The 24,478-nt window shown below is 41.5% G+C and overlaps 1 protein-coding gene across 2 annotated transcripts in view; it reads right to left on the bottom strand.

Annotated features, from left to right (window-relative positions):
- The window catches only part of CRISPLD1 (cysteine rich secretory protein LCCL domain containing 1), a 108,052-nt gene that overhangs the window by 4,708 nt on the left and 78,866 nt on the right, over positions 1-24,478 (bottom strand). For both annotated transcript variants that reach the window (XM_073631823.1, XM_073631822.1), the window contains exons 13-14: positions 11,011-11,086; positions 8,471-8,604 (exon numbers count right to left, since the gene is read on the bottom strand). In XM_073631823.1, the coding sequence (XP_073487924.1) occupies positions 8,471-8,604; positions 11,011-11,086 (210 nt within the window). The remainder of the gene's footprint in view (positions 1-8,470; positions 8,605-11,010; positions 11,087-24,478) is intronic.

The raw sequence follows: 24,478 nt of genomic DNA, 5'->3' as shown, positions 1-24,478 counted from the left end.
CAAATAACTTTATCTTGGTTTCATCAGACCACATGACATGGTTCCAGTAATCCATGTACTTAGTTTGCTTGTCTTTAGCAAACTGTTTGTTGGCTTTCTTGTGCATCATCTTTAGAAGAGGCTTCCTTCTGGGACAACAGCCATGCAGACCATTTTGATGCAGTGTGTGGCGTTCGGTATGAGCACTGACAGGCTGACCCCTCCCCCACCCCTTCAACCTCTGCAGCAATGCTGGCAGCACTCATACATCTATTTCCCAAAGAGAACCTCTGGATAGGACGCGGAGCATGTGCACTCAACTTCTTTGGTCAACCATGGTGAGGCCTGTTCTGAGTGGAACCTGTCCTGTTAAACCACTGTATGGTCTTGGCCACCATGCTGCAGCTCAGTTTAAGGGTCTTGGCAATCTTCTTATAGCCTAAACCATCTTTATGTAGAGCAACAGTTCTTTTTTTTCAGATCCTCAGAGTTCTTTGCCATAAGGTGCCATTTTGAACTTCCACTGACCAGTATGAGAGAGTGAGAGCGATAACACCAAATTTAACACACTTCCTCCCCATTCACACCTGAGACCTTCTAACACTAACGAGTCCCATGACACCGGGGAGGGAAAATCCCTAATTGGGCCCAAGTCAGATATTTTCACATACTCACTTTTGTTGCCAGCGGTTTAGACATTAATGGCTGTGTGTTATTTTGAGGGGACAGCAAATTTACACGGTTATTGAAGCACTACTTTACATTGTAGCAAAGTGTCATTTCTTCACTGTTGTCACTTGAAAAAATATAATAAAATATTTTAAAAAATGTGAGGGGGGGAATTTGTTGTGCGGGTCCATGAGACACATACATGATGTTCTTGTATGCAGTGGAACTTTTGAATTCTGTCCATTGGACCCAGATTGCTTTTTCATCTGTTATAGGAAGAACAGTTACTGGGCTTTCAGCACGAGGTGCTTGGCAAAGCCCAGTAAAAAGCTTACAGTTGAAGGACAGCTATCTGTGGGACATGTCTAGTAAAAGGGCAGCAAAAGAACAGCATGGCATGGGTAGTATTCCATTGTCCATGAATGAGCTGCACTGCCTTAAGCCTCATCAAGATGGTGGGTGCTCCAAATGATACAATGGATTATGCCATTGAAGAGATAGCCACTAGTACTTTGAATATTTTTTTTTTTCACCACAGTGTAAAATCATCATGTGACTGCTAAATTGTGTCATGAATATTATGACATGATGGTTTCATAGTAAAGCAGTGAACCAAACTATTTAAAGTGCTGGTGACTTTGTACACTTAGTTGTTTGGAAGAGAATCAGCAAAGGGAGATGTGTGGGTAGGTGCATACTACTCCTGGCATAGAAAAACGAAAAGTTATATAACTACTTCCAGATCTGTTGCTTCTACAAACATCATTTGCTACAAACCTACACCACTTTAAGGTTTTGCTTACTTAGAAATAAATCAAATGTTAAAGCTAAATCTCTATTTACATCCGGCAGTTTTATTGCACTTCCAGAAGACAGCTATCACTATTTCCAGGAGCCTGACGCTGATGCTTCAGGTCCAAGCATCCTCAACATTAGAATCTGTGCACCTGCTATGGCTGCGCCCCCCTCCCCCCACCTAATCACAGAAGCCTTTGTATTATACAAACTCATTTACAAATTACAAAGGCTTCTCTGAATGGGCAGCAGAGGGGAGGGGCAGGCTTAGCTGCTTTGTGTGTGTCTCTCTCTCTCTCTTTTTTTACAGCCTTGAGTGTCAGTGCAGAGTCATAAACCTGTCAGATATAAATGTTAGAAATACGTTTAAAATATGCCATGCACCTCCTTGGACTAAAGCCTCGTACACACGATCGGACTTTATACAAATTTTTCCGTGGATTTTTGTACAAAGGGTGCTGGCCGTGAACTTGTTAAGCATACACACGAGAGGACTTTTTAGGCAACAAACACGGACTTGCCGCCGTCGGACTTTTGTTGCCGCCAAGTTTGTCTGTTCGCACAGCCAACATTTGTCCGATGAAAACCGAAAAAATTTGTCCGATGGAGCGTACACACGGTCCAATGTTGCCTTAAAACAGCTAATTTGCATGTTTGTTGTCAAAAAGTCAGATTGTGTGTATGAGCCTTTAAAGTGTTCGTCACCCTAACATTTCATATTCCTGATGTGCCTGCTGTACCATATATGTATGAAAAAGTATCCTGTTCTCTTTGTATCACTTTCTTTGTGTGAAATATCTGGTGTTCCTGCCAGTCCCTCTGCTTTCCTATTAAAAACTGACCATGCTAAGCAGGAGAGCACAGCATGGTCAGTTCTCTAGCTGTGCTGGGAACTCAGCCTGCTCTCTTCCAATGATCAGCAATGATCAGACATGTCCTGACACCCCCACCCCCTGCACAGCCTTTCACTGGGAAGATCAGTGTACTGTTGCTGCTCCTTCTCAGCTGCATAAGAGCTGGGGGAACACAGGGAATGTGATCTCTTATAAAAAAGGGGGAAAAAAAAAAAGTATTGATCATGTTCAATATCTATAAACAAATCTTTTTGAATTTCATCTCCATTTTAAACTGAACGGATTGTTTCACAAGGGAATCGTTTACAATCAATTTAATACACAATGTGCCTGCGCATTTTAGCTTTTCCTGGAACTCCGCTTTAAATGTTGCCTTCTGATATTCTGCATGTGCAAATCTAGAAACAAATCTTCAGAACAGGGAAAGAAACCACCAGCCGGGCCACTTGTGTCTTTAGGGATTCACATACTTACCTTACAACAGGGCTCAAAATTTTAAGTCCAGAGCTACTAGCCAGACTTTAAGGGTTACCCCCCACCAGTTGCCCCACCCCTAATTCTGCCCCTAAACACACCTTCATAAATTATCTCAAGTAATTACACTTAAATGTTTTATGCAGATTTAAGTTACAAAAAAAGTGCCCATCAGTGAAAGGAAAGGGATGGTCGGCACTCAGAGTGCCATCCAAAATAGTATTTTTTATTAAGTTCATGTACAAAGCCGTAAAACAGCTTTGTATATGTAGGTAATAAAGAAATTCTATTTTGGATGTCATCCTGAGTGCTGAGCATCCCTTTCCTTACTATAGTACATTGGAGGTGTCAGCAGCCTCAAGGTCTGAGCACCAGGTAGAGAGCTTTTATGCGGGAAGGTTGCAATGCCTATACACCAGTTTTCCTCAGTGCCCATCAGTGCAGCTTGACCAGTGCCCATCAGTACAGCTTCACCAGTGCAGAGGAAGAGGCGAGCTGCCCGGATCATCAGAGAGTGAGGATTGCCCACTGTAACAGCTTTTATTTGAATTGCTTGGTGTTCCCAGTGCTCACTGTCACACAATCCCACCTCCTAGCCCAGCGTCTTTGATAGACGACACACGGCCCGGCATTGGACTGGTGTTCTGTCTATCAAAGGTGTCGGGTCAGGAGGAGGGACTGTGTGACGGTGAGTGCCGAGAACAACGGGCAATTCAAAAGAAAGCTGTTACAGCGGGCAATCCCCGCTCTCTGATGATCTAACTGGCTCTCCTCTTCTGTCTTCCCCTGGCTGGGAAAACAGCTCTCATTCAACCCCGCCTGCTGGCGGTGCTCGCTCCCCGACCGAGGCAGCCCACGCTCGCCATCAACCATTTTCCACTCACAAAATGTGAGTGGAAAATTTGAGGGCTGCCTTATAGAGACTTTAAACTACAGGCAGATTTTTAAAGGAGTTGTAAAAGCAGAAGGTTTTTTTTCTATGCATTAAGATAAAAAGCCTTCTGTGTGCAGCAGTCCCCCTCAGCCCCCCTAACACTTACCTGAGGTCCCTCTCTGTCCAGCGATGTCCACGAGTGTCTCAGTCGTTCGAGATTCTCCCTCCTGGTTGGCTAAGACACAGCAGCGGCGTCACTGGCTGTCGCTGCTGTGAAAGTCAGCTAGCCAATCAGGGGAGAGAGGGGGCAGGGCCGGGTTGGGGCTCAGTGTCTGAAAGGACATAGGGAGCTGCAACTCAGCTCGGGTATCCCCATAGCAAGCTGCATTCTGTGGGGTCACTGAACAGGAAGGAGGGGCCAGGAGCACAGAAGAGGGACCAGAGAAGAGGAGGATCCATTCTGCTCTGTGCAAATCAACTGCAACAGAGCAGGTAAGTAGAACAGGTTTGTTATTTTTACAGGAAAAAAAATGAGACTTTACAATCACTTTGAGGAAAAAAAAGAATTTAAAACATGTATTATTTAAAAAAAAAAATCATTAGATGTATATTTTTTATGGTGGGAATGCAAATAACAATGTTAGGGGCCGCAACATTTTGGCCGAAGAAAAAATTTTAAATGATCAGTAAATGTATTTTTAAATATTTTGAGTTGCTACGGACAAGTATAAATATGTAGTAAGCTTGCTCACTGTCTAAATCAGTAGCCTCAGAACAAGCTGCACTGGTCACCTCTACTGTAGAAAATGGAGAAAACAAAAAACTGTAAATCTTTTCACAAGTAAATCTTTCACACTTTAACTGTGTATGTAGCCATCTGCCTGGACTTCAGGTTTCACCCATCAGGTTGCTCGCTGCACAGTTACCAAAACTAGATCCAATCTGATTTATTTCCACATTTTTTCAGCATTAACGTAGCCGTTACTGCATGTAATAATGCGACTTTAGTACAGTTAAAGTAGAACGAAAATGTACTTTTTATTAAAAATGAAAACACTTGGCATTATTTTTTTCTATTTTAACGCAAATTGTAAGTTAAAATAGTGAATAAATGCATGTTTGCAAAACTGCAGCTTGTGGCCTTCTCAAAAGGTTTTCCAGCTGCTGTGCACACATAATAATAAGTCCACCACCCCTCTCTGCCAATCCCTCCACTGGCTTCCCATTGCCCAACAAATAAAATTAAAAACACCAACAATAACATACAAAGCCATTTACAACTCTTTCTCAAGCTACATCACTAATCTTTTTCTCTAAATATCACCCAAACCATCCTCTCTGACCTCCTGCTCACTAGCTCCCTTGTCTCTCACTCCCATGCTCATCTCCAGGACTTCTCCTGAGTCTCTCCCATCCTCTTGAACTCACTACCCCAATCTGTCCAGTTATCTCTAACGCTGTCCACTTTTAAGCGATCCCTGAAGACTTATCTCTTCAGAGAAGTCTATCCTGCCTTCTGCTGATCACCGAATCTATTTTTCCCGTCAGTTCATCCCTCACAATTATTACCTTTTGTTCCACCAGCCCCTCCCTATTAGATTGTAAGCTCACAGGAGCAAGGCCCTCCTAACCCTCTTGTATTGAATTGTTTTGTCACTGTATTGTCTACCTTTATATTGTAAAGTGCTGCACAAACTGTTGGCGCTATATAAATCCTAATAATAATAATATTATTATTATTATTATTATTATTATTATTATTATTATTATTAATAAAACCTAGGGTTGTCTATGACGTCTTGGCTTGGCCACAGCTATCTGCACAGCTCAGAGGTCATAGGCTTTCCACACCTCCCTCTTAGCACATAACTATGCTCATACATTTGCATAGGGTGCAGAGAGCATCACCATACAGAAGAATGGCTTCTCCCTGCCCTGCCTTCTGTTAGTTGCAATTAAAAAAAAACTAACAAGCTTCTGACAAAAGAGCAGAAGAAGAAGGATTAGGGTGGTGATCCTCCATCCCTCTATTATACACCTATTTGACAAGCAAAGACAAAATTTCCTACAGAGAACACCCTGTAAGAAAATATTTACATCACTTCCCACAGAGGATAGCACTACCTTCATCACCTCCAGCTAAAATGGTAAATAGACTTTACAAGACAGCATATTGATATCATAAAATAAATGCCAACACAGATTTGAAAGTTTGAATAGATGCAGCATTTTAACTTACAATTTAAAAGTATTTGCATTATAAAAAAAAAAGTTAGTTTTGCTTTAAACAAAGTGAGTGTATTATTAAATGTCATTTATTAAAATAGAAACAAAATAATGAGTTCCTTATAATAAAATGCTATATAAATCACGTATGCACTCTTATAGAATTTTGTATGTACCTGGTATTATGGCTTAACTGATCAGCTTAGAATACTTATAGGAAGCAAAGTCTAGATGGAGACTGTGAGCTACAGTGAATGACTGGTTTTCTTCACTCATTGCATGCCTATGGCAAAATAGTCTTCAGATGCTTAGAGGAAAGTATCGTATCAAATATTACATTATACACAGAGGGAGAAGTGAACCGCAGAGCTGCTCTGACCTATAAGCAGCTTGCTAGGCTATGATTTATGGGATTACAGGAGACAAGCATTTATGGTACCACAGCTTCTCCTGAATTCACTTAATACAATCAGTTACACAATTTAAAAAGTAACAATGGTGAGTCTATTCAGCTCTTTGCACACAAACACAAACATGCATTTGTGTGAATTGCTACATTTTAATGGATATGCTTAGAAATAATTAAACTACATGTTACTTTTTCTCCTTTCAACTATTAGATCTATATTCACTTGCACAAGTTCTATTAATAAATGCTTTAAACAGTTGGAGCTACAGACATAGCTATTTTAAGGACATATGGTACACTACAAGTACACTACAAGTGTGATTTCCTGACCTATTTGTAACACTTTTATATGTTAATAAGTGTTATAAGTGTTACTAAACCCACAACAGTAAAACATCAGTCTGTATATGCAGTAAAGCATACTTGCTATACTCACTGTGGAACCCAAGGGGTTAATCCTGCATACTGTCTAAACAAAGCTGTTTGATCATGTCTTCTCTGATCCTCCTTTCTTTTACTGTCCCCAACCCATCTCCTGATAGAACAGGGTCTTGGGGGCACTCTGCCCATGCTCAGTTTGGTGTGTATTGCTAGAGAGTATTTTATTTCTTGGGAGGGTGCATGCAATCAGCACAGGTCAAATTAGCACTGTCCAGACAGAGGGTCAGGGGTCCTGAAGCCTCATAGGTCAGAGAATGAAAACTCCTCCTACAAGAGTTAACCAGACACTGATAGAAATCTCAAGACTGCTATATACTGCTGATGAGAAAAGGTAATTAGCAGTTTATATTTACTAATAGTATTGCATTTCCATGTTCTGTGGGAGACCAGATATAGTGAATGTAGGGTCCTGGGTTTAGCCCAACAAAGGTACCACATATGTAAGGGGTGATCTTATGCCTCCCACTGAACTGAGGTCCTGTAATATTCCTTCAATCAGGAGAAGGGTGCCATTTTCTGAGTGAAAAGGTGTTCCGCAGAGGCTGTTGAGAGAGTAAGACCGTTGAAATCTGCAACTAGGCCTGCCACGTGATTGACCTCCTGTGTTCCTCTCTATTGGGGGAACACATGACAGAGTCAGTGTTACCCAAGGATTCCTTTGATCTGAGAGACTGTGATGCGTGATTTAACTAGAGACCTTTTCTTCCAAAATGTTTTTGGAGCAGTGGATCAACATCATGCTGTTTAAAAGAAACCTGTACTCAGACATATATATGTTGTCATTGCTAAGCTTTCTTTCCAAAATGCCAGTCTCCTGGCTTTCATGCTGATTTTCGTACTTAAGTCACTTACATAGAGAAAATAGGCAGAAAGGAAGTTCTGACTTACGGTAACTACAACTTTCTTGTATTAAATGCTTTCCAGGTCAGTGACCCAGACAATCCTGAATCCAGAGACAGCCAAACAGCTACTGTTATCAGAATTGGCTCAGTAATACACATTTCTCCCAGTACAAGTTTTCTTTGATTAAAACAAACCTATGCCACATAATATTAAATACGTTGCATATTTAAATCAAACAAACAAGAACAACCAGATGAGTTATGATGAGATAGAACAAAAGAAACAAATATTCCTCCACCAAAGAAGTGTGAAGCACAGTAGATCTTTCTTAAAACAGAATGTGGGAGACTTTATAAAATTGGAGCACTTAGAATCGGGTGCAGCTATACATAGTAACCAATTAGCTTCCTACTTCAGCTTGTTCAATTGGGCTTTGGCAATAAAACCAGGAAGCTGATAAGTTTCTATGCACAGTTGCGCCAGATTTTGCGCCATGCAGTTTTAGTAAATAACCCCAATGTATCTGCAGGTCTCGCTTTGATCACAACTTCCAAAATAAGGGACAGTAAGTGGAGCCCTGCAAATCATTCCTTTCTGCCCATAGCTTGACTGCGGAACTTTCTTCATACTTCTTAGAAGCCATTGCTTCCATGTAGTGCACAAAAAGCAAGAAACAGCTATGTGTAGTCTGAAATAAATTGCTTTATAATATTATTCTGATTCTGTGCTGAAAATCAGCGGTTCTGGATGTACAGTTGACCCAGGGGCCTAAAGGAACAATTTGCATGACTTCATCCACAATTTTGAAGGGATTAACTCTTTATTTTGGGCATTTAGATGAAGGCGAGACAAGGAGACACATTCTGTTTTAAGAAGCCTCTGCTATATTTAATCATATAAATTTACCTCTCTGAAGTGATCCCATTCTGGGTTGATCCAAAGTAGTGTCTCTTCTTATCAATTGGCATAACGTCCACGTAGCCTCCTTGAAGATTGCGGACCACCCCAGCATGTAGAGCTGCTTTGCAAATACTAGATATCTATGGCAGAAAGAAGGTTTGGATTATTCACATACATGTTCTCTCCTTAGTTAATTGAAGACTACAAAGAAAAGGGACGGGTGGATTTTCCTCATTGCAGGAGTCTTCAAAGGAGAACCCAACTGAACAATACATCTTTCCATTTTCAGTATTGACCAGTTTTCCAGTCCCTACTGATGAAAGGAACCCCCATAGCATGGTGGTGGCAACATGGGGATGGTGTTCTCAGGGTAATGGGAAATGTTGGGTTGGTGCTACTCATAGCATTTGTTCTGATGGCCAACAAAGTTTAACCAAAAAGTCTTGTCTGATCAGAGAACCTTCCTTCAAGTGTTTGAGTCCACCACATGCGGTTTGGCTTTTTTTTTCCAGTAATGGCTTTGCAGTTTCTTCTTTGGTGTTTTTGCTGACCTCTCATTAATACTCTTTTTGCCCAGTTTGTAGTTGTGTGATTAGCCTTCTCTTGTCAGATTTGTAGTGGTGCTATATTTTTCAATTTTGCTATAACTGATTTAATGGTGCTCTGTGAGATGTTCAAAAGGTTGAGAATTTTTTTTTTTCTAACACAACCGTGATCTATACCTCAGTGCTCAGTGGTGTTGCAGTCTCGGATGTCTTTCAGAATAGGAGTATTGTATTTATACTGAATTCATGTGACAAATATTGTGACATTTTGAATGCACATAGATGGAACTTACATAAGAACTTTCATCTAAAACATGGGACCTCTTCTTAAGGGTGATAATAGCAGTGATTATAGCAAAGGGGGTGAATGCATATGCACATTCAAATTTGATGTTTTTTTGTCTTGAATATTGATTTTGTCAAAATATTTTTGCACCTTTAAAAAGGTCATTGGCTTGTTGTGTATATCACATGGTACACAGCCTCAAAACACATTTTAATTCCAGGATGTAATGCAACTGAAAAAACAAGGGGTGACTACTTTTGCAGGGACTGTACACAGTCATTTAATAAACCAACTAAAAACCAGTTACTATGTTTAACCCCAAGCTCCAGGAACAAAATGTAACCCTAAATTCCAAGTGTCCTCTAAATTTAAAGTGTATGTACACCCTAGCAATGAACTTCTCTTAGTTGTTCACTTTGGTCTGCTAAATGTGCCATCGAAAGTGTTTTGCTACATGTTTTATATGTGCAAAAATGACCTGTTGATTTTTCCTGGAATTCTGTGAGCTGCCAACTTCCTGCGCTCTCTACCTGGCACAAGGATGGGTTATGGAGATAAAAAGAGGGGAGGAGGAGGAGAGGTCTGTGTTTTTTTGTAATCCTTAAAAAATGAAGTAGGCAAGGCTAACACCATGTTTTGGAATTCAGAGCCAAAAACATACTGTTTTGTCTTGTCAAAGAGGAAGGTAGAAGTATATTATGAGGTCAGTTTACTGAAGGCAAATAGGCTGTTCACTCTACAAGGAAAGTTGCACTTTGCATGGGAATTTTCCCCAGAGATTAGTGGATGCAGTGAAAATTCACTTTGCAAAGAAAATAAAAAATAAACTTTTGCTTGAACATGACTGAACGATGGAAGTTAGCAGAGCTTCACCATAATTATTAAACTCTGGGGAAATGTTCTTCGAAAAGTGAATCTTTGCAAAATGAACAGTCCATTTGCCTTCAGTAAACCAACCCCTATATTTCTAGCAATCCAACAGATTTGTTTGTATTTGCAGTATGTTTAATAGGGATTAAATACGTATGGGGAAATGTGCATGTTTTGCAGATGTACAAAGCATGTTTTCTTTTAAATTTGCCTTGAAATACACTTTAATATCTGTATTCTAAAACTGATCTAGATATCGCTTGTAACAAACATTTTTCAGGTCTACACTTATGTCCAAGATCACATGTCTGCTGAGGTCAGAGGTCTCCAACTCAGGTCAAGGAGGATTAACTTTCTGCTGTCTTCTCATACACTTGCCTGGAGAGCTCTGGTCAACTACCAGTTTTAGTCTGTGGTTGGTATCATATAGCCCAAGTGAGCTCTTTTATTAGGACAGTTTGTTATTGCAACACAACAGGTGTCTTAGGCAGTAATCTCTTATAAAGCTGTCAAGTATATTCTAAGAACACTGCACTTAAATGTGAAATCGCCAACAGTACACATTATGCCAGGAAGGTATTCAGTGACTAATTAATCCTGCAGAATAAAATTATCCTAAAGATGTACACCTTAAATGGGTGACATTTAGCATACTAAAATGCTGTACATTTTTTATGCGAAAGCTGCAAATTTAAAAAAATGAAATATGACTTTTGAAATTAAAATAAGATGTTAAAGCTTATATGAGATTTTAGTGGGTGAGTTTACATACACTTTAAAACTTCTATTATAACCACAGGTCTACACGTTTTTCTAAACAGAATACTCTTAATGAAAGTACTTACATCAGAATAAATCCGGGTTCCAAAGACTCGAGCATAATGTGGACTTGCTTGAGCACAATTACGTGGACAGTATACTCTAGGAGACAAAAAAGTTGTAAAATGTTATTCATTAACTACATTGATGTATCTAGTTTTGTGTTATTCAGCCAGTGTTGAAATTCCATATCACTGACCAAGCTCTATGAAATTAAGCACATTTATAAATTAGCCACTTTATTAGGTACACCGGTTCAATTGCTTGTTAACACAAATTGCTAATCAGCCAATCACATGGCAGCAACTCAATGCATTTAGGCATCTAGACATGGTGAAGATGACTTGCTGAAGTTAAAACCGAGCATCAGAATAGGCAAGAAAGGACTAGGATTTTCAAGCACAACCATCTCTAGGGTTTACAGGGAATGGTCCGAAAAAGAAAAAAATATCCAGTGAGCAGCAGTTGTGTGGACGAAATTGCCTTGTTGATGTCAGAGGAGAATGGGTACGATGATAGAAAGGCAACAGTAACTTAAATAACTTGTCACCACCAAGCAGCAGAAGACCACACAGGGTGACACTCCTGTCAGCTAAGAACAGGAATTGGAGGCTACAAATTGCACAGGTCCATCAAAATTGGACAATAGATTGGAAAACGTTGCCTGGTCTGATGAGTTTCACATTCAGATGATAGAGTCAGAATTTGGTGTAAACATGAAAGCATGGATCCATCCTGCCTTATATCAACAGTTCAGGCTGGTGGTGGTGTAATGGTGTGAGGGATATTTTCTTGGCACACTTTGGGCCCCTTGAGCCCAATTGAGCATTGTTTAAATGCCCTGGCCAACCCGAGTATTGTTGCTGACCATGTCCATCCCTTTATGACTACTGTGTACCCATCTTATGGTGGCTACTTCCAGCAGGATAATGCATCATGTCACAAAGCTCAAATCATCTCACCACTGGTTTCTTGAGTTCACTGTACTCCAATGGCCTCCACAGTCACCATATCTCAATCCAATAGAGCACCTTTGGGATGTGGTGAAAGGGGAGATTCGCATCATGGATGTGCAGCCAACAAATCTGCAACAACTGCATGATGCCATCATGTCAATATGGACCTAAATCTCTGAGGAATGTTTCCACCACCTTGTTAAATCTATGCTACAATTAAGGCAGTTGTGCAGGCAAAAGGGGTCCAACCAGGCACTAGCAAGGTGTACCTAATAAAGTGGCCGGTGAGTGTATATTTGTGCAGTGTAGTCACACCTTTCCCTCACCACTGGTAAAAGTACCATATACAAAATAGGAACAGCTAAAATTTGATACTACACTTGCCAGTCAGTGACATGGACATGTCTGTGTAACTATTTACGTTAGTCAATAACCTTTCAAGGGTCTTATAATTAGTGATGGAATGTCCATCATATTGAATTACCTACTCCATTGCAAAACACAAGAAAAGACAGATAAAAGGTGTTGGTTTTCCATTAGTTATGGAGAAACAGGAGCCAGCTCCAATATCATATTAAGTCATTGATGAGTTTTGTGGGTAAAATGATTATCTCTCAGTATTAAGATGTGGACATTAAAGTCCAACTCTAGCCAGAGCTATTTAACTCATGATGGAATGGGAAGAGCGACCGTTCGAGGTTCCCCCTCATTTCCTGTCAGGACAGAAGTAATGGGAAACCTTTTCAAAGGTAAACACTGGCAAAACAAAAAATATTTTAGTAGATTAAAAAACTTTTGACAATGTGTTTTCCTTGCTGTCTGTGCCTTCCTCTGCTCGTATCAACTGGTGTGCACCTCTAGATCAGAAAATATTCCCAACAGGGTCACAGACAGTGGTGAAACCAGATGAATTGGTAACTATTCCTCATGACTCATTCCCAGGAGAGGTTAAAAAGAAACAAAAGCAAAGTGGTGAATAATATGCTAGTTAGGAGCAGAGACCACTAAATTCTGGTTGTACTGTATATACTGTACTTTATTAACTGGAAACCCACTTTTTTTATTTATTTTCTAGGACTTGACTTTCTTCATTTCAGAGTGAAACCCCCAAACAGTAAAGACATGGACAGAAAATGGCAGTTAGTGGGGCTTACCAAGGCTAAAGCTGGCCATACACATAGATTTCTTAATTCAGCCTATGAATTGAGCATAAGAAATCCAACAGATTCGTCCATCTTCACAACCGGTGTGAATGAACAAAATCTCCTTGGCCAGGATACTGTATTCTCCAGTGAAGAAAATAGCATACAAGAAACACTAAAACTTTGATGCAAATTCAAAGTAGTGAGAGGACAAAAACATTTGCAAACTGGCTCAGATTAGGCTGTTCACAACAGACAGGGCACTCCTGTGGATACCCATCAGGTTATCAGAAAAAAAAAGTATTCACCAATGGAAGGCGTGTCAGACCAAACAAAAAGAGTTTTGAGCTTGAGTTAAAAAGAAACTTGAATGGACACAAAATAGGGCTTTCCTGTGTAAATGTAAGAAAGCTAATTATTGTATTAGGTGACTTACTAAAAACCACCAAAGGAAAAAGACACCTATGCTGGGGCCAAGGGGGAGGGGTATAAGTGGGGTAGGGGTTTCCCCATCTTTTCCATGGTTGCTTTTACATGTATGTCCAATGAAAAAAATTTTGTATTGAAATTGATAGCCTTTGTAGGTGCGTTTTTCCTTTGGTGGTTTTTTTGGCATGTATATTTTGGAAGTATCTCCCCCCTCATTTAATAGGGTATAGGCACTTTTTTCACAACACTCCCAGGATCCATACAATTGTGTTTTTTTTTTTTCTTTCCTTAGGTGACTTACTAGCCTTCAGCATCTGCATGAGTAATCAAGATCTTGCAGTTGATTCGTTGCAGGTGCTGTTTGGCCTACAGTTTTTGGCCTCACGTTTTTGATTTTGCTGGCTGATGAGCCAAATAGCACTGTCTTCTGAAACATTCAGCTATGTATGAATGCAACCAACCCCCAATCCAAGTTTCTGGTTAAAGAGGAGTTCCACCCAAGGGGTCCATTAAAAAAAAAAAAAAAAAAATTAAAAAAGTCAGCAGCTACAAATACTGCAGCTGCTGACTTTTAATTGGACACTTACCTATCCCAGGGTCCAGTGATGCGGGGGATCGAAGCCCCGCTTGTCCCCCCCCTCCGCTCGTCGGCATTTCAACTGTGGGCACCGGGCTGTGGCTTCACAGCCTGGCACCCACAGTGCATGCGACACCGCGCCCCGTGATTGGCCGCTCAATCACCTGGGACCTGTAATGGGTCCCAGATGATTGACAGGAGGGAGGGAGCAGAGCCGAGATCTTCCTGTGCCGAGGGGGAAATGATGTCACCAGCCCAGGCAAAGGAAGAGGCAGACTACGAGGGACCACCTAGCAACAGGCATTTAGAGGTAAGTAAACAAAATTTTTTAGAATTTTTCAGGTATTTTTGTTTTTTTGGGTGGAACCCCACTTTAAGGCCCAGTTCATACTGGAGTGACATGCACACCGACCTTGAAAAAAACAATGATTTCCTAAGAGAGCTGTCTTAACTGGTCAGACTTTGGAAAAGGTTCCTGCAATACTTTGGTCCGACTTTGGTGCGATTTCAGCCTATAGAATGGAATAGAAGTCATATTCAAGGCGGATCAACATCTTAAAGCGGGGGTCCACCTATCTATCGTTTTTTTTTTTTTTTTTTGAGTTCATTCACAAACTTTTCTTCTTAGCATTACATACTCACATATTGTGTGTAATATGTCCGCCTGTGTCAGATTTCGTCAGAAAGAATAACTTATATTATTCACTGCAGGCGGTTTCCATCTTCATTGTGGGCATTTGAAGCCCACAAGCATTTATTTCCTGGATGTGGTGAATGCTGTGCTCCCAGCATTCACCGCTCGTTCCCGCACATGCTCTGGGAAGCCTGAGACTAGCTCCCAGGAGTCTTGGAGAGGCTAGAAACACGCCTACTCCCACGGGAGGAGAACCAGGAAGTGCAAAGAAGAATAGAAAAATAAAAGGTAATTAGGCGATTTAAATTTTTTTAAACGGCATGTCAGCATCTAGGCAAGGAAGAGAATACATACAGATATTGTTCAAAATTTGGGTGGAACCCCGCTTTAACTGATCTGACTTGTGGCATGCGACATGTGCTCCGAGGTAAAGTGAGTGCAATGTTAGCAATGCAAAAAAAAAAAAAAAAAAGGCATGGGGTCCCCCCCCAAAAATCCCACAAGACCCTTATCCAAGCATGCAGCCTGGCAACATGCACATAGCAGGCCACATGCCCGCAACATGTGGGGGGGGGGGTGCTTTGGCCCCACCCCAAAGCACCTTGTCCTGTTTATGGGGACAAGGGCCTCTTCCCCACAACCCTGACCGGAGGTTGCGGGGGTTTGTGGGCCAGGGGCTTATCGGAATCTGGAAGCCACCTTTAAGAAAGGGGTCCCCTACATCCCCCCCCTATGTGAATAAGTATGGGGTACATTGTACCCCTACCCATTCATCCCCAAAAAAGCAGTTTCATGTAAAAAAAAGAGATGGTTTTGATAAGGCCTTTAATAAAAGTGAATAATGTCCCCTGTGGTAGTTCCAACTCCAATCACGATGTCCACCACCCTGATGGAAAAAAAAAAAAAAAAAAAAAAAAAAAAAAAAAAAAACACTCCAAGGATGCTTGCTCCTACTTTTCTGTCAGATCTGGTGTCTGACAGTTCTTATATAACTATGAGGTCACACCCTCTTGTGGTGTCATGGACCGGGTTTTGGGAAAGAGGCCCTTGTCCCCATCAAGACCACATGCGCCCCCCCCATGTTGAGGGAATGTGGCCTGGTATGGTTCAGGAGGGGGGCCGCCCCCTTTCCTGGTCTGCCAGGCTGCATGCTTGGATAAGTGTCTAGTATGGATTTGGGGGGGGGCACGACTTTTTTTTTTTTTTTTTTTTTTTTTTTTTTTTTTAATTCTGGGGTCTCCCCTCAAAATCCTCAGGTGTGGTATGGATTTGTTTTTTTTTTTCTGAAAGTCGGATCATATTCGGATCAAGTTCATTAAAGTTGCATGGAAATCGTATCGATGTCGAACTGAAGTTGCAGGGCAAAGTCGAAACGACAGTCGCAGGACTTTCATGTCGCACTAGTGTGAACCAGGCCTTATGACCAGTGATTTCTGTGGACCTATAATCATAACAAATAACAGTTTCAAATTGCAGCCATAAGAGAATTTGGAGCAAGTCCACGCTGCCACAAAGACATTCCATGAATTATTTACACGTTTTCTGTTAGGAAGATAAACTTAGAACCTCATTCGGACACACATATGAAACATTTAATACAATGAGAAGGTTAAAACATTCATATTTTGCATACAGAGTCTCAAAAAGGGAGATTTAAATGATTTTCACACATTAACCACTTGACGACCGCCTCACGCCGATGTACGTCGGCAAAGTGGCACGGACAGGCAAAATCACGTACATGTACGTGATTTGCCTTCCGCGGGTGGGGGGTCCGATCGGACCCCCCCCCCGGTGCCCGAGGCGGTCGTCTTTTGTCCAGCGGCGATCCGTGATGAGGGGGAGACCATCCGTTCGTGGCCCCCCCCTCGCGATCGCCGCCGGCCAATGAGAACACTCCTTTGCTGCTGTATGCTAGACAGCAGCAAAGGAAGTGATGTCATCTCCCCTCGGGTCGGTATTTTCCGTTCCGGCCCGAGGAGAGAAGACATCTATGTGAGTGCACAACACACACACACACAGTAGAACATGCCAGGCACACAAAACACCCCGATCCCCCCCCCCGATCGCCCCCCGATCCCCCCCCAATCACCCCCCCCCCCCCTGTCACAAACTGACACCAGCAGTTTTTTTTTTTCTGATTACTGCATAGTGTCAGTTTGTGACAGTTACAGTGTTGGGACAGTGAGTATTACCCCCCTTTAGGTCTAGGGTACCCCCCTAACCCCCCCTAATAAAGTTTTAACCCCTTGATCACCCCCTGTCACCAGTGTCGCTAAGCGATCATTTTTCTGATCGCTGTATTAGTGTCGCTGGTGACGCTAGTTAGTGAGGTAAATATTTAGGTTCGCCGTCAGCGTTTTATAGCGTCAGGGACCCCCATATACTACCTAATGTTTTAACCCCTTGATTGCCCCCTAGTTAACCCTTTCACCACTGATCACCGTATAACCGTTACGGATGACGCTGGTTAGTTCGTTTATTTTTTATAGTGTCAGGGCACCCGCCGTTTATTACCGAATAAAGGTTTAGCCCCCTGATCGCCCGGCGGTGATATGCGTCGCCCCAGGCAGCGTCAGATTAGCGCCAGTACCGCTAACACCCACGCATGCAGCATACGCCTCCCTTAGTGGTATAGTATCTGATCGGATCAATATCTGATCCGATCAGATCTATACTAGCGTCCCCAGCAGTTTAGGGTTCCCAAAAACGCAGTGTTAGCGGGATCAGCCCAGATACCTGCTAGCACCTGCGTTTTGTGCCTCCGCCCAGCCCACCCAAGTGCAGTATCGATCGATCACTGTCACTTACAAAACACTAAACGCATAACTGCAGCGTTCGCAGAGTCAGGCCTGATCCCTGCGATCGCTAACAGTTTTTTTGGTAGCATTTTGGTGAACTGGCAAGCACCAGCCCCAGGCGTCAGGTTAGCGCCAGTACCGCTAACACCGACGCACGCACCGTACACCTCCCTTAGTGGTATAGTATCTGATCGCATCAATATCTGATCCGATCAGATCTATACTAGCGTCACCAGCAGTTTAGGGTTCCCAAAAACGCAGTGTTAGCGGGATCAGCCCAGATACCTGCTAGCACCTGCGTTTTGCCCCTCCGCCCGGCCCGGCACAGCCCACCCAAGTGCAGTATCGATCGATCACTGACACTTACAAAACACTAAACGCATAACTGCAGCGTTCGCAGAGTCAGGCCTGATCCCTGCGATCGCTAACGTTTTTTGGTAGCGTTTTGGTGAACTGGCAAGCGCCAGCGGCCTAGTACACCCCGGTCGTAGTCAAACCAGCACTGCAGTAACACGTGGTGAGTCCCATAAGTGCAGTTGAAGCTGGTGAGGTGGCAAGCACAAGTAGTGTCCCGCTGCCACCAAAAAGACAAACACAGGCCCATCGTGCCCATAGTGCCCTTCCTGCTGCATTCGCCAATCCTAATTGGGAACCCACCGCTTCTGCAGCGCCCGTACTTCCCCCATTCACATCCCCAACCAAATGCAGTCGGCTGCATGAGAGGCATTTTTATGTCCTCCCGAGTACCCCTACCCAACGAACCCCCAAAAAAGATGTTGTGTCTGCAGTAAGAGCGCGGATATAGGCGTGACACCCGCTATTATTGTCCCTCCTGTCCTGACAATCCTGGTCTTGCATTGGTGAATGTTTTGAACGCTACCATTCACTAGTTGAGTATTAGCGTAGGGTACAGCATTGCACAGACTAGGCACACTTTCACAGGGTCTCCCAAGATGCCATCGCATTTTGAGAGACCCGAACCTGGAACCGGTTACCGTTATAAAAGTTAGTTACAAAAAAAGTGTAAAAAAAAAAAAAAAATATGAAATAAAAAAAAATAGTTGTTGTTTTATTGTTCTCTCTCTCTCTATTCTCTCTCTCTATTGTTCTGCTCTTTTTTACTGTATTCTATTCTGCAATGTTTTATTGTTATTGTTATTATGTTTTATCATGTTTGTTTTTCAGGTGTGTAATTATTTACACTTTACTGTGCTTTATTGTTAACCATTGTTAACCATTTTTTTGTCTTCAGGTACGCCATTCACGACTTTGAGTGGTTATACCAGAATGATGCCTGCAGGTTTAGGTATCATCTTGGTATCATTCTTTTCAGCCAGCGGTCGGCTTTCATGTAAAAGCAATCCTAGCGGCTAATTAGCCTCTAGACTGCTTTTACAAGCCGTGGGAGGGAATGCCCCCCCCCCCCCACCGTCTTCCGTGTTTTTCTCTGGCTCTCCTGTCTCAACAGGGAACCTGAGAATGCAGCCGGTGATTCAGCCAGCTGACCATAGAGCTGATCAGAGACCAGAGTGGCTCCAAACATCTCTATGGCCTAAGAAACCGGAAGCTACGAGTATTTCATGACTTAGATTTCGCCGGATGTAAATAGCGCCATTGGGAAATTGGGGAAGCATTTTATCACACCGATCTTGGTGTGGTCAGATGCTTTGAGGGCAGAGGAGAGATCTAGGGTCTAATAGACCACAATTTTTTCAAAAAAGAGTACCTGTCACTACCTATTGCTATCATAGGGGATATTTACATTCCCTGAGATAACAATAAAAATGATTAAAAAAAAAAATATGAAAGGAACAGTTTAAAAGTAAGATTAAAAAAGCAAAAAAATAATAAAGAAAAAAAAAAAAAAAAAAAAAAAAACACCCCTGTCGCCCCCTGCTCTCGCGCTAAGGCGAACGCAAGCGGCGGTCTGTCGTCAAACATAAACAGCAATTGCACCATGCATGTGAGGTATCACCGCGAAGGCCAGATCGAGTGCAGTAATTTTTCCAGTAGACCTCCTCTGTAAATCTAAAGTGGTAACCTGTAAAGGCTTTTGAAGGCTTTTAAACATGTATTTATTTTGTTGCCACTGCACGTTTGTGCGCAATTTTAAAGCATGTCATGTTTGGTATCCATGTACTCGGCCTAAGATCATCTTTTTTATTTCATCAAACATTTGGGCAATATAGCGTGTTTTAGTGCATTAAAATTAAAAAAAGTGTGTTTTTTCCCCAAAAAATGCGTTTGAAAAATTGCTGCGCAATTACTGTGTGAAAAAAAAAAATGAAACACCCACCATTTTAATCTGTAGGGCATTTGCTTTAAAAAAATATATAATGTTTGGGGGTTCAAAGTAATTTTTTTGCAAAAAAAAAAAAACTTTTTCATGTAAACAATAAGTGTCAGAAAGGGCTTTGTCTTCAAGTGGTTAGAAGAGTGGGTGATGTGTGACATAAGCTTCTAAATGTTGTGCATAAAATGCCAGGACAGTTCAAAACCCCCCCAAATGACCCCATTTTGGAAAGTAGACACCCCAAGCTATTTGCTGAGAGGCATGTCGAGTCCATGGAATATTTTATATTGCGACACAAGTTGCGGGAAAGAGACAAATTTTTTTTTTTTTTTTTGCACAAAGTTGTCACTAAATGATATATTGCTCAAACATGCCATGGAAATATGTGAAATTACACCCCAAAATACATTCTGCTGCTTCTCCTGAGTACGGGGATACCACATGTGTGAGACTTTTTGGGAGCCTAGCCGCGTACGGGACCCCGAAAACCAAGCACCGCCTTCAGGCTTTCTAAGGGCGTGAATTTTTGATTTCACTCTTCACTGCCTATCACAGTTTCGGAGGCCATGGAATGCCCAGGTGGCACAAAACCCCCCCAAATGACCCCATTTTGGAAAGTAGACACCCCAAGCTATTTGCTGAGAGGTATAGTGAGTGAGTATTTTGCAGACCTCACTTTTTGTCACAAAGTTTTGAAAATTGAAAAAAGAAAAAAAAAAAATGTTTTTTCTTGTCTTTCTTCATTTTCAAAAACAAATGAGAGCTGCAAAATACTCACCATGCCTTTCAGCAAATAGCTTGGGGTGTCTACTTTCCAAAATGGGGTCATTTGGGGGGGTTTTGTGCCACCTGGGCATTCCATGGCCTCCGAAACTGTGATAGGCAGTAAAGAGTGAAATCAAAAATTTTCACCCTTAGAAATCCTGAAGGCAGTGATTGGTTTTCGGGGTCCAGTACGCGGCTAGGCTCCCAAAAAGTCCCACACATGTGGTATCCCCATACTCAGGAGAAGCAGCTAAATGTATTTTGGGGTGCAATTCCACATATGCCCATGGCCTGTGTGAGCAATATATCATTTAGTGACAACTTTATGAAAAAAAAAAAAAAAAAAAAAAAAAAAAAGTGTCACTTTCCCGCAACTTGTGTCAAAATATAAAATATTCCATGGACTCAATTTGCCTCTCAGCAAATAGCTTGGGGTGTCTACTTTCCAAAATGGGGTCATTTTGGGGGGTTTTGTGCCACCTGGGCATTCCATGGCCTCCGAAACTGTGATAGGCAGTGAAGAGTGAAAGCAAAAATTTACACCCTTAGAAATCCTGAAGGCGGTGATTGGTTTTCGGGGCCCCGTACGCGGCTAGGCTCCCAAAAAGTCCCACACATGTGGTATCCCCATACTCAGGAGAAGCAGCTAAATGTATTTTGGGGTGCAATTCCACATAGGCCCATGGCCTGTGTGAGCAATATATCATTTAGTGACAACTTTTTGTAAATATTTTTTTTTTTTTTTTGTCATTTTTCAATCACTTGGGACAAAAAAAATAAATATTCAATGGGTTCAACATGCCTCTCAGCAATTTCCTTGGGGTGTCTACTTTCCAAAATGGGGTCATTTGGGGGGGGTTTTGTACTGCCCTGCCATTTTAGCACCTCAAGAAATGACATAGGCAGTCATAAACTAAAAGCTGTGTAAATTCCAGAAAATGTACCCTAGTTTGTAGACGCTATAACTTTTGCGCAAACCAATAAATATACGCTTATTGACATTTTTTTTACCAAAGACATGTGGCCGAATACATTTTGGCCTAAATGTATGACTAAAATTGAGTTTATTGGATTTTTTTTATAACAAAAAGTAGAAAATATCATTTTTTTTCAAAATTTTCGGTCTTTTTCCGTTTATAGCGCAAAAAATAAAAACCGCAGAGGTGATCAAATACCATCAAAAGAAAGCTCTATTTGTGGGAAGAAAAGGACGCAAATTTCGTTTGGGTACAGCATTGCATGACCGCGCAATTAGCAGTTAAAGCGACGCAGTGCCAAATTGGAAAAAGACCTCTGGTCCTTAGGCAGCATAATGGTCCGGGGCTCAAGTGGTTAATAATTTGCTTCCTGCACAGATGTATCAATCTACACTCACCAGCCACTTTATTAGGTACACAGGTTCAATTCCTTGGTAACACAAATTGCTAATTAGCCAATCAACGTGGCAGCAACTCAATGCATTTAGGCATCTAGACGTGGTAAAGATGACTTGCTGAAGTTTAAACCGAGCATCAGAATGGGGAAGAGAAGAGGATTTAAGTGACTTTGAACGCGACAGGGTCGTTTGTCTCAGATGGCTGGTCTGAGTATATTTAAGAAGCTGCTGATCTACTGAGATTTTCATGCACAACCAACTCTAGGGTTTACAGAGAATGGTCCAAAAAAAGAGAAAATATCCAGTAAGCAGCAAATTTATCCACTTTTATCCAGTAAGCAGCAAATTTATCCACTTTTAGGCGATCCCTGAAGACTTTCCTCTTCAGAGAAGCCTATCCTGCCTCCATCTAACAACTGCATTATTTTCTCCATTAGCTCATCCCCCACAGCTATTACCCTTTTGTATAACTTGACCCTCCCTCCTAGATTGTAAGCTCTAACGAGCAGGGCCCTCTGATTCCTCCTGTATTGAATTGTATTGTACTTGTACTGTCTGCCCTAATGTTGTTGTAAAGCACTGCGTAAACTGTCGGCGCTATATAAATCCTGTATAATAATAATAATAATAATAATAATAATAATAATAATAATAATAATGACCATAGAAAACCAGCAATGCGAAACCCTGGGGATACTCCCTATAGATTATTTTAAGAGACAGCACAGGAGAACAGCTTGCTTTGCATTTCAGTTTGTCTGATAAAAACCTTTAACTCAGATGCCACAGCTCTGACAATTCATTCCAGTTGAGTAAACTTTTTTAGCACAGCTGAAAAATAATCATGCTAATAATGTAAAATAAATCAGAGCTCAACCATCTGGCTGGAAATAGGAAATTTTTTTTTTTATGCATGTTTTACTGGTGATCTTTTTTGTTTTAGTCCTAACCACAAAATTCAAAAAGTAAGCATATGTTCAAAACCAATATACATGCCATTTAAGAAAAGTGGTAAAATTAGGAACAGTTGGATCAAGGCTAGGTCACCAAAATTACCTAGAACAGGATATATTTTTATCTAAACTATGTAAAAAAAAAAAAAAAAAAAAAAAAAAAAAACTACTGAAATTTCTAGTGTGTATTTAAGTCATTTTAACTGTGCACAGTGACATGTCTGTTTTCTTGTGAAAAGTTCAGGACAAGAGCCACAGATGTAACACGTATTCTTCTACAGTAAATCAGCAGTGCCAGCACAAGGCCTGCACTGCATATCACATTACTTAATTTGAAACTTCATTCACTGCTGAACTGGAAGGCAGCATACATGAAATAGCCACAGGCATAATAACCTGCGCGTAGGAGGGGATTTCTGTGGACCTATAATCATAACAAATAACAGTTTCAAATTGCAGCCATAAGAGAATTTGGAGCAAGTCCACGCTGCCACAAAGACATTCCATGAATTATTTACACGTTTTCTGTTAGGAAGATAAACTTAGAACCTCATTCTGACACACATATGAAACATTTAATACAATGAGAAGGTTAAAACATTCATATTTTGCATACAGAGTCTCAAAAAGGGAGATTTAAATGATTTTCACACATTAATAATTTGCTTCCTGCACAGATGTATCAATCTACACTCACCAGCCACTTTATTAGGTACACAGGTTCAATTCCTTGGTAACACAAATTGCTAATTAGCCAATCAACGTGGCAGCAACTCAATGCATTTAGGCATCTAGACGTGGTAAAGATGACTTGCTGAAGTTTAAACCGAGCATCAGAATGGGGAAGAGAAGAGGATTTAAGTGACTTTGAACGCGACAGGGTCGTTTGTCTCAGATGGCTGGTCTGAGTATATTTAAGAAGCTGATGATCTACTGAGATTTTCATGCACAACCAACTCTAGGGTTTACAGAGAATGGTCCAAAAAAAGAGAAAATATCCAGTAAGCAGCAATTGTGCGGACAAAAATGCCTTGATTTTAGAGGAGAATGGGCAGACTGGTTTGAGTTGATAAAAAGGCAACAGTAACTCAAATAACCACTCATTATAACCAAGGTATGCAGAATACCATCTCTGAATGCACAACACATCGAACCTTGAAGCAGATAGCTACAGCAGCAGAAGACCCCACTGTGTGCCACTACGGTCATCTAAGAACAGGAAACTGAGGCTACAATTCACACTGGCTCACCAAAATTGGACAATAGAAGATTAGAAAAATGTTGCCTGGTCTGATAAGTCTCAATTTCAGCTGCAACATTCAGATGTTAGTGTCAGAATTTGGCATAAACAACATGAATCTATTCTGCCTGGTATTAGGCTGGGCAGACATTATTGTGAATTGGATGCGGATTTAACCGCATCCAATTTGCATAGCAGGAGATTGTGACCGGCTCTCTATGAAGCCGATTCACACATCTCCGCAGCGGCTCCGGTGCGAATTGCACCAGAGCCCGGTGCGACTTTTGGTCGGTTTCAGGTCCGAATTCAGCCCAAAATTCAGGCTGAAA

Source organism: Aquarana catesbeiana, linkage group LG05 (genome assembly GCF_042186555.1).
Source record: "Aquarana catesbeiana isolate 2022-GZ linkage group LG05, ASM4218655v1, whole genome shotgun sequence".
In the NCBI taxonomy this organism is placed as follows: domain Eukaryota; kingdom Metazoa; phylum Chordata; class Amphibia; order Anura; family Ranidae; genus Aquarana; species Aquarana catesbeiana.
The sequence above is the reverse complement of the archived record's forward strand: the minus strand, read 5'-3'. Positions and strand labels throughout refer to the sequence as shown.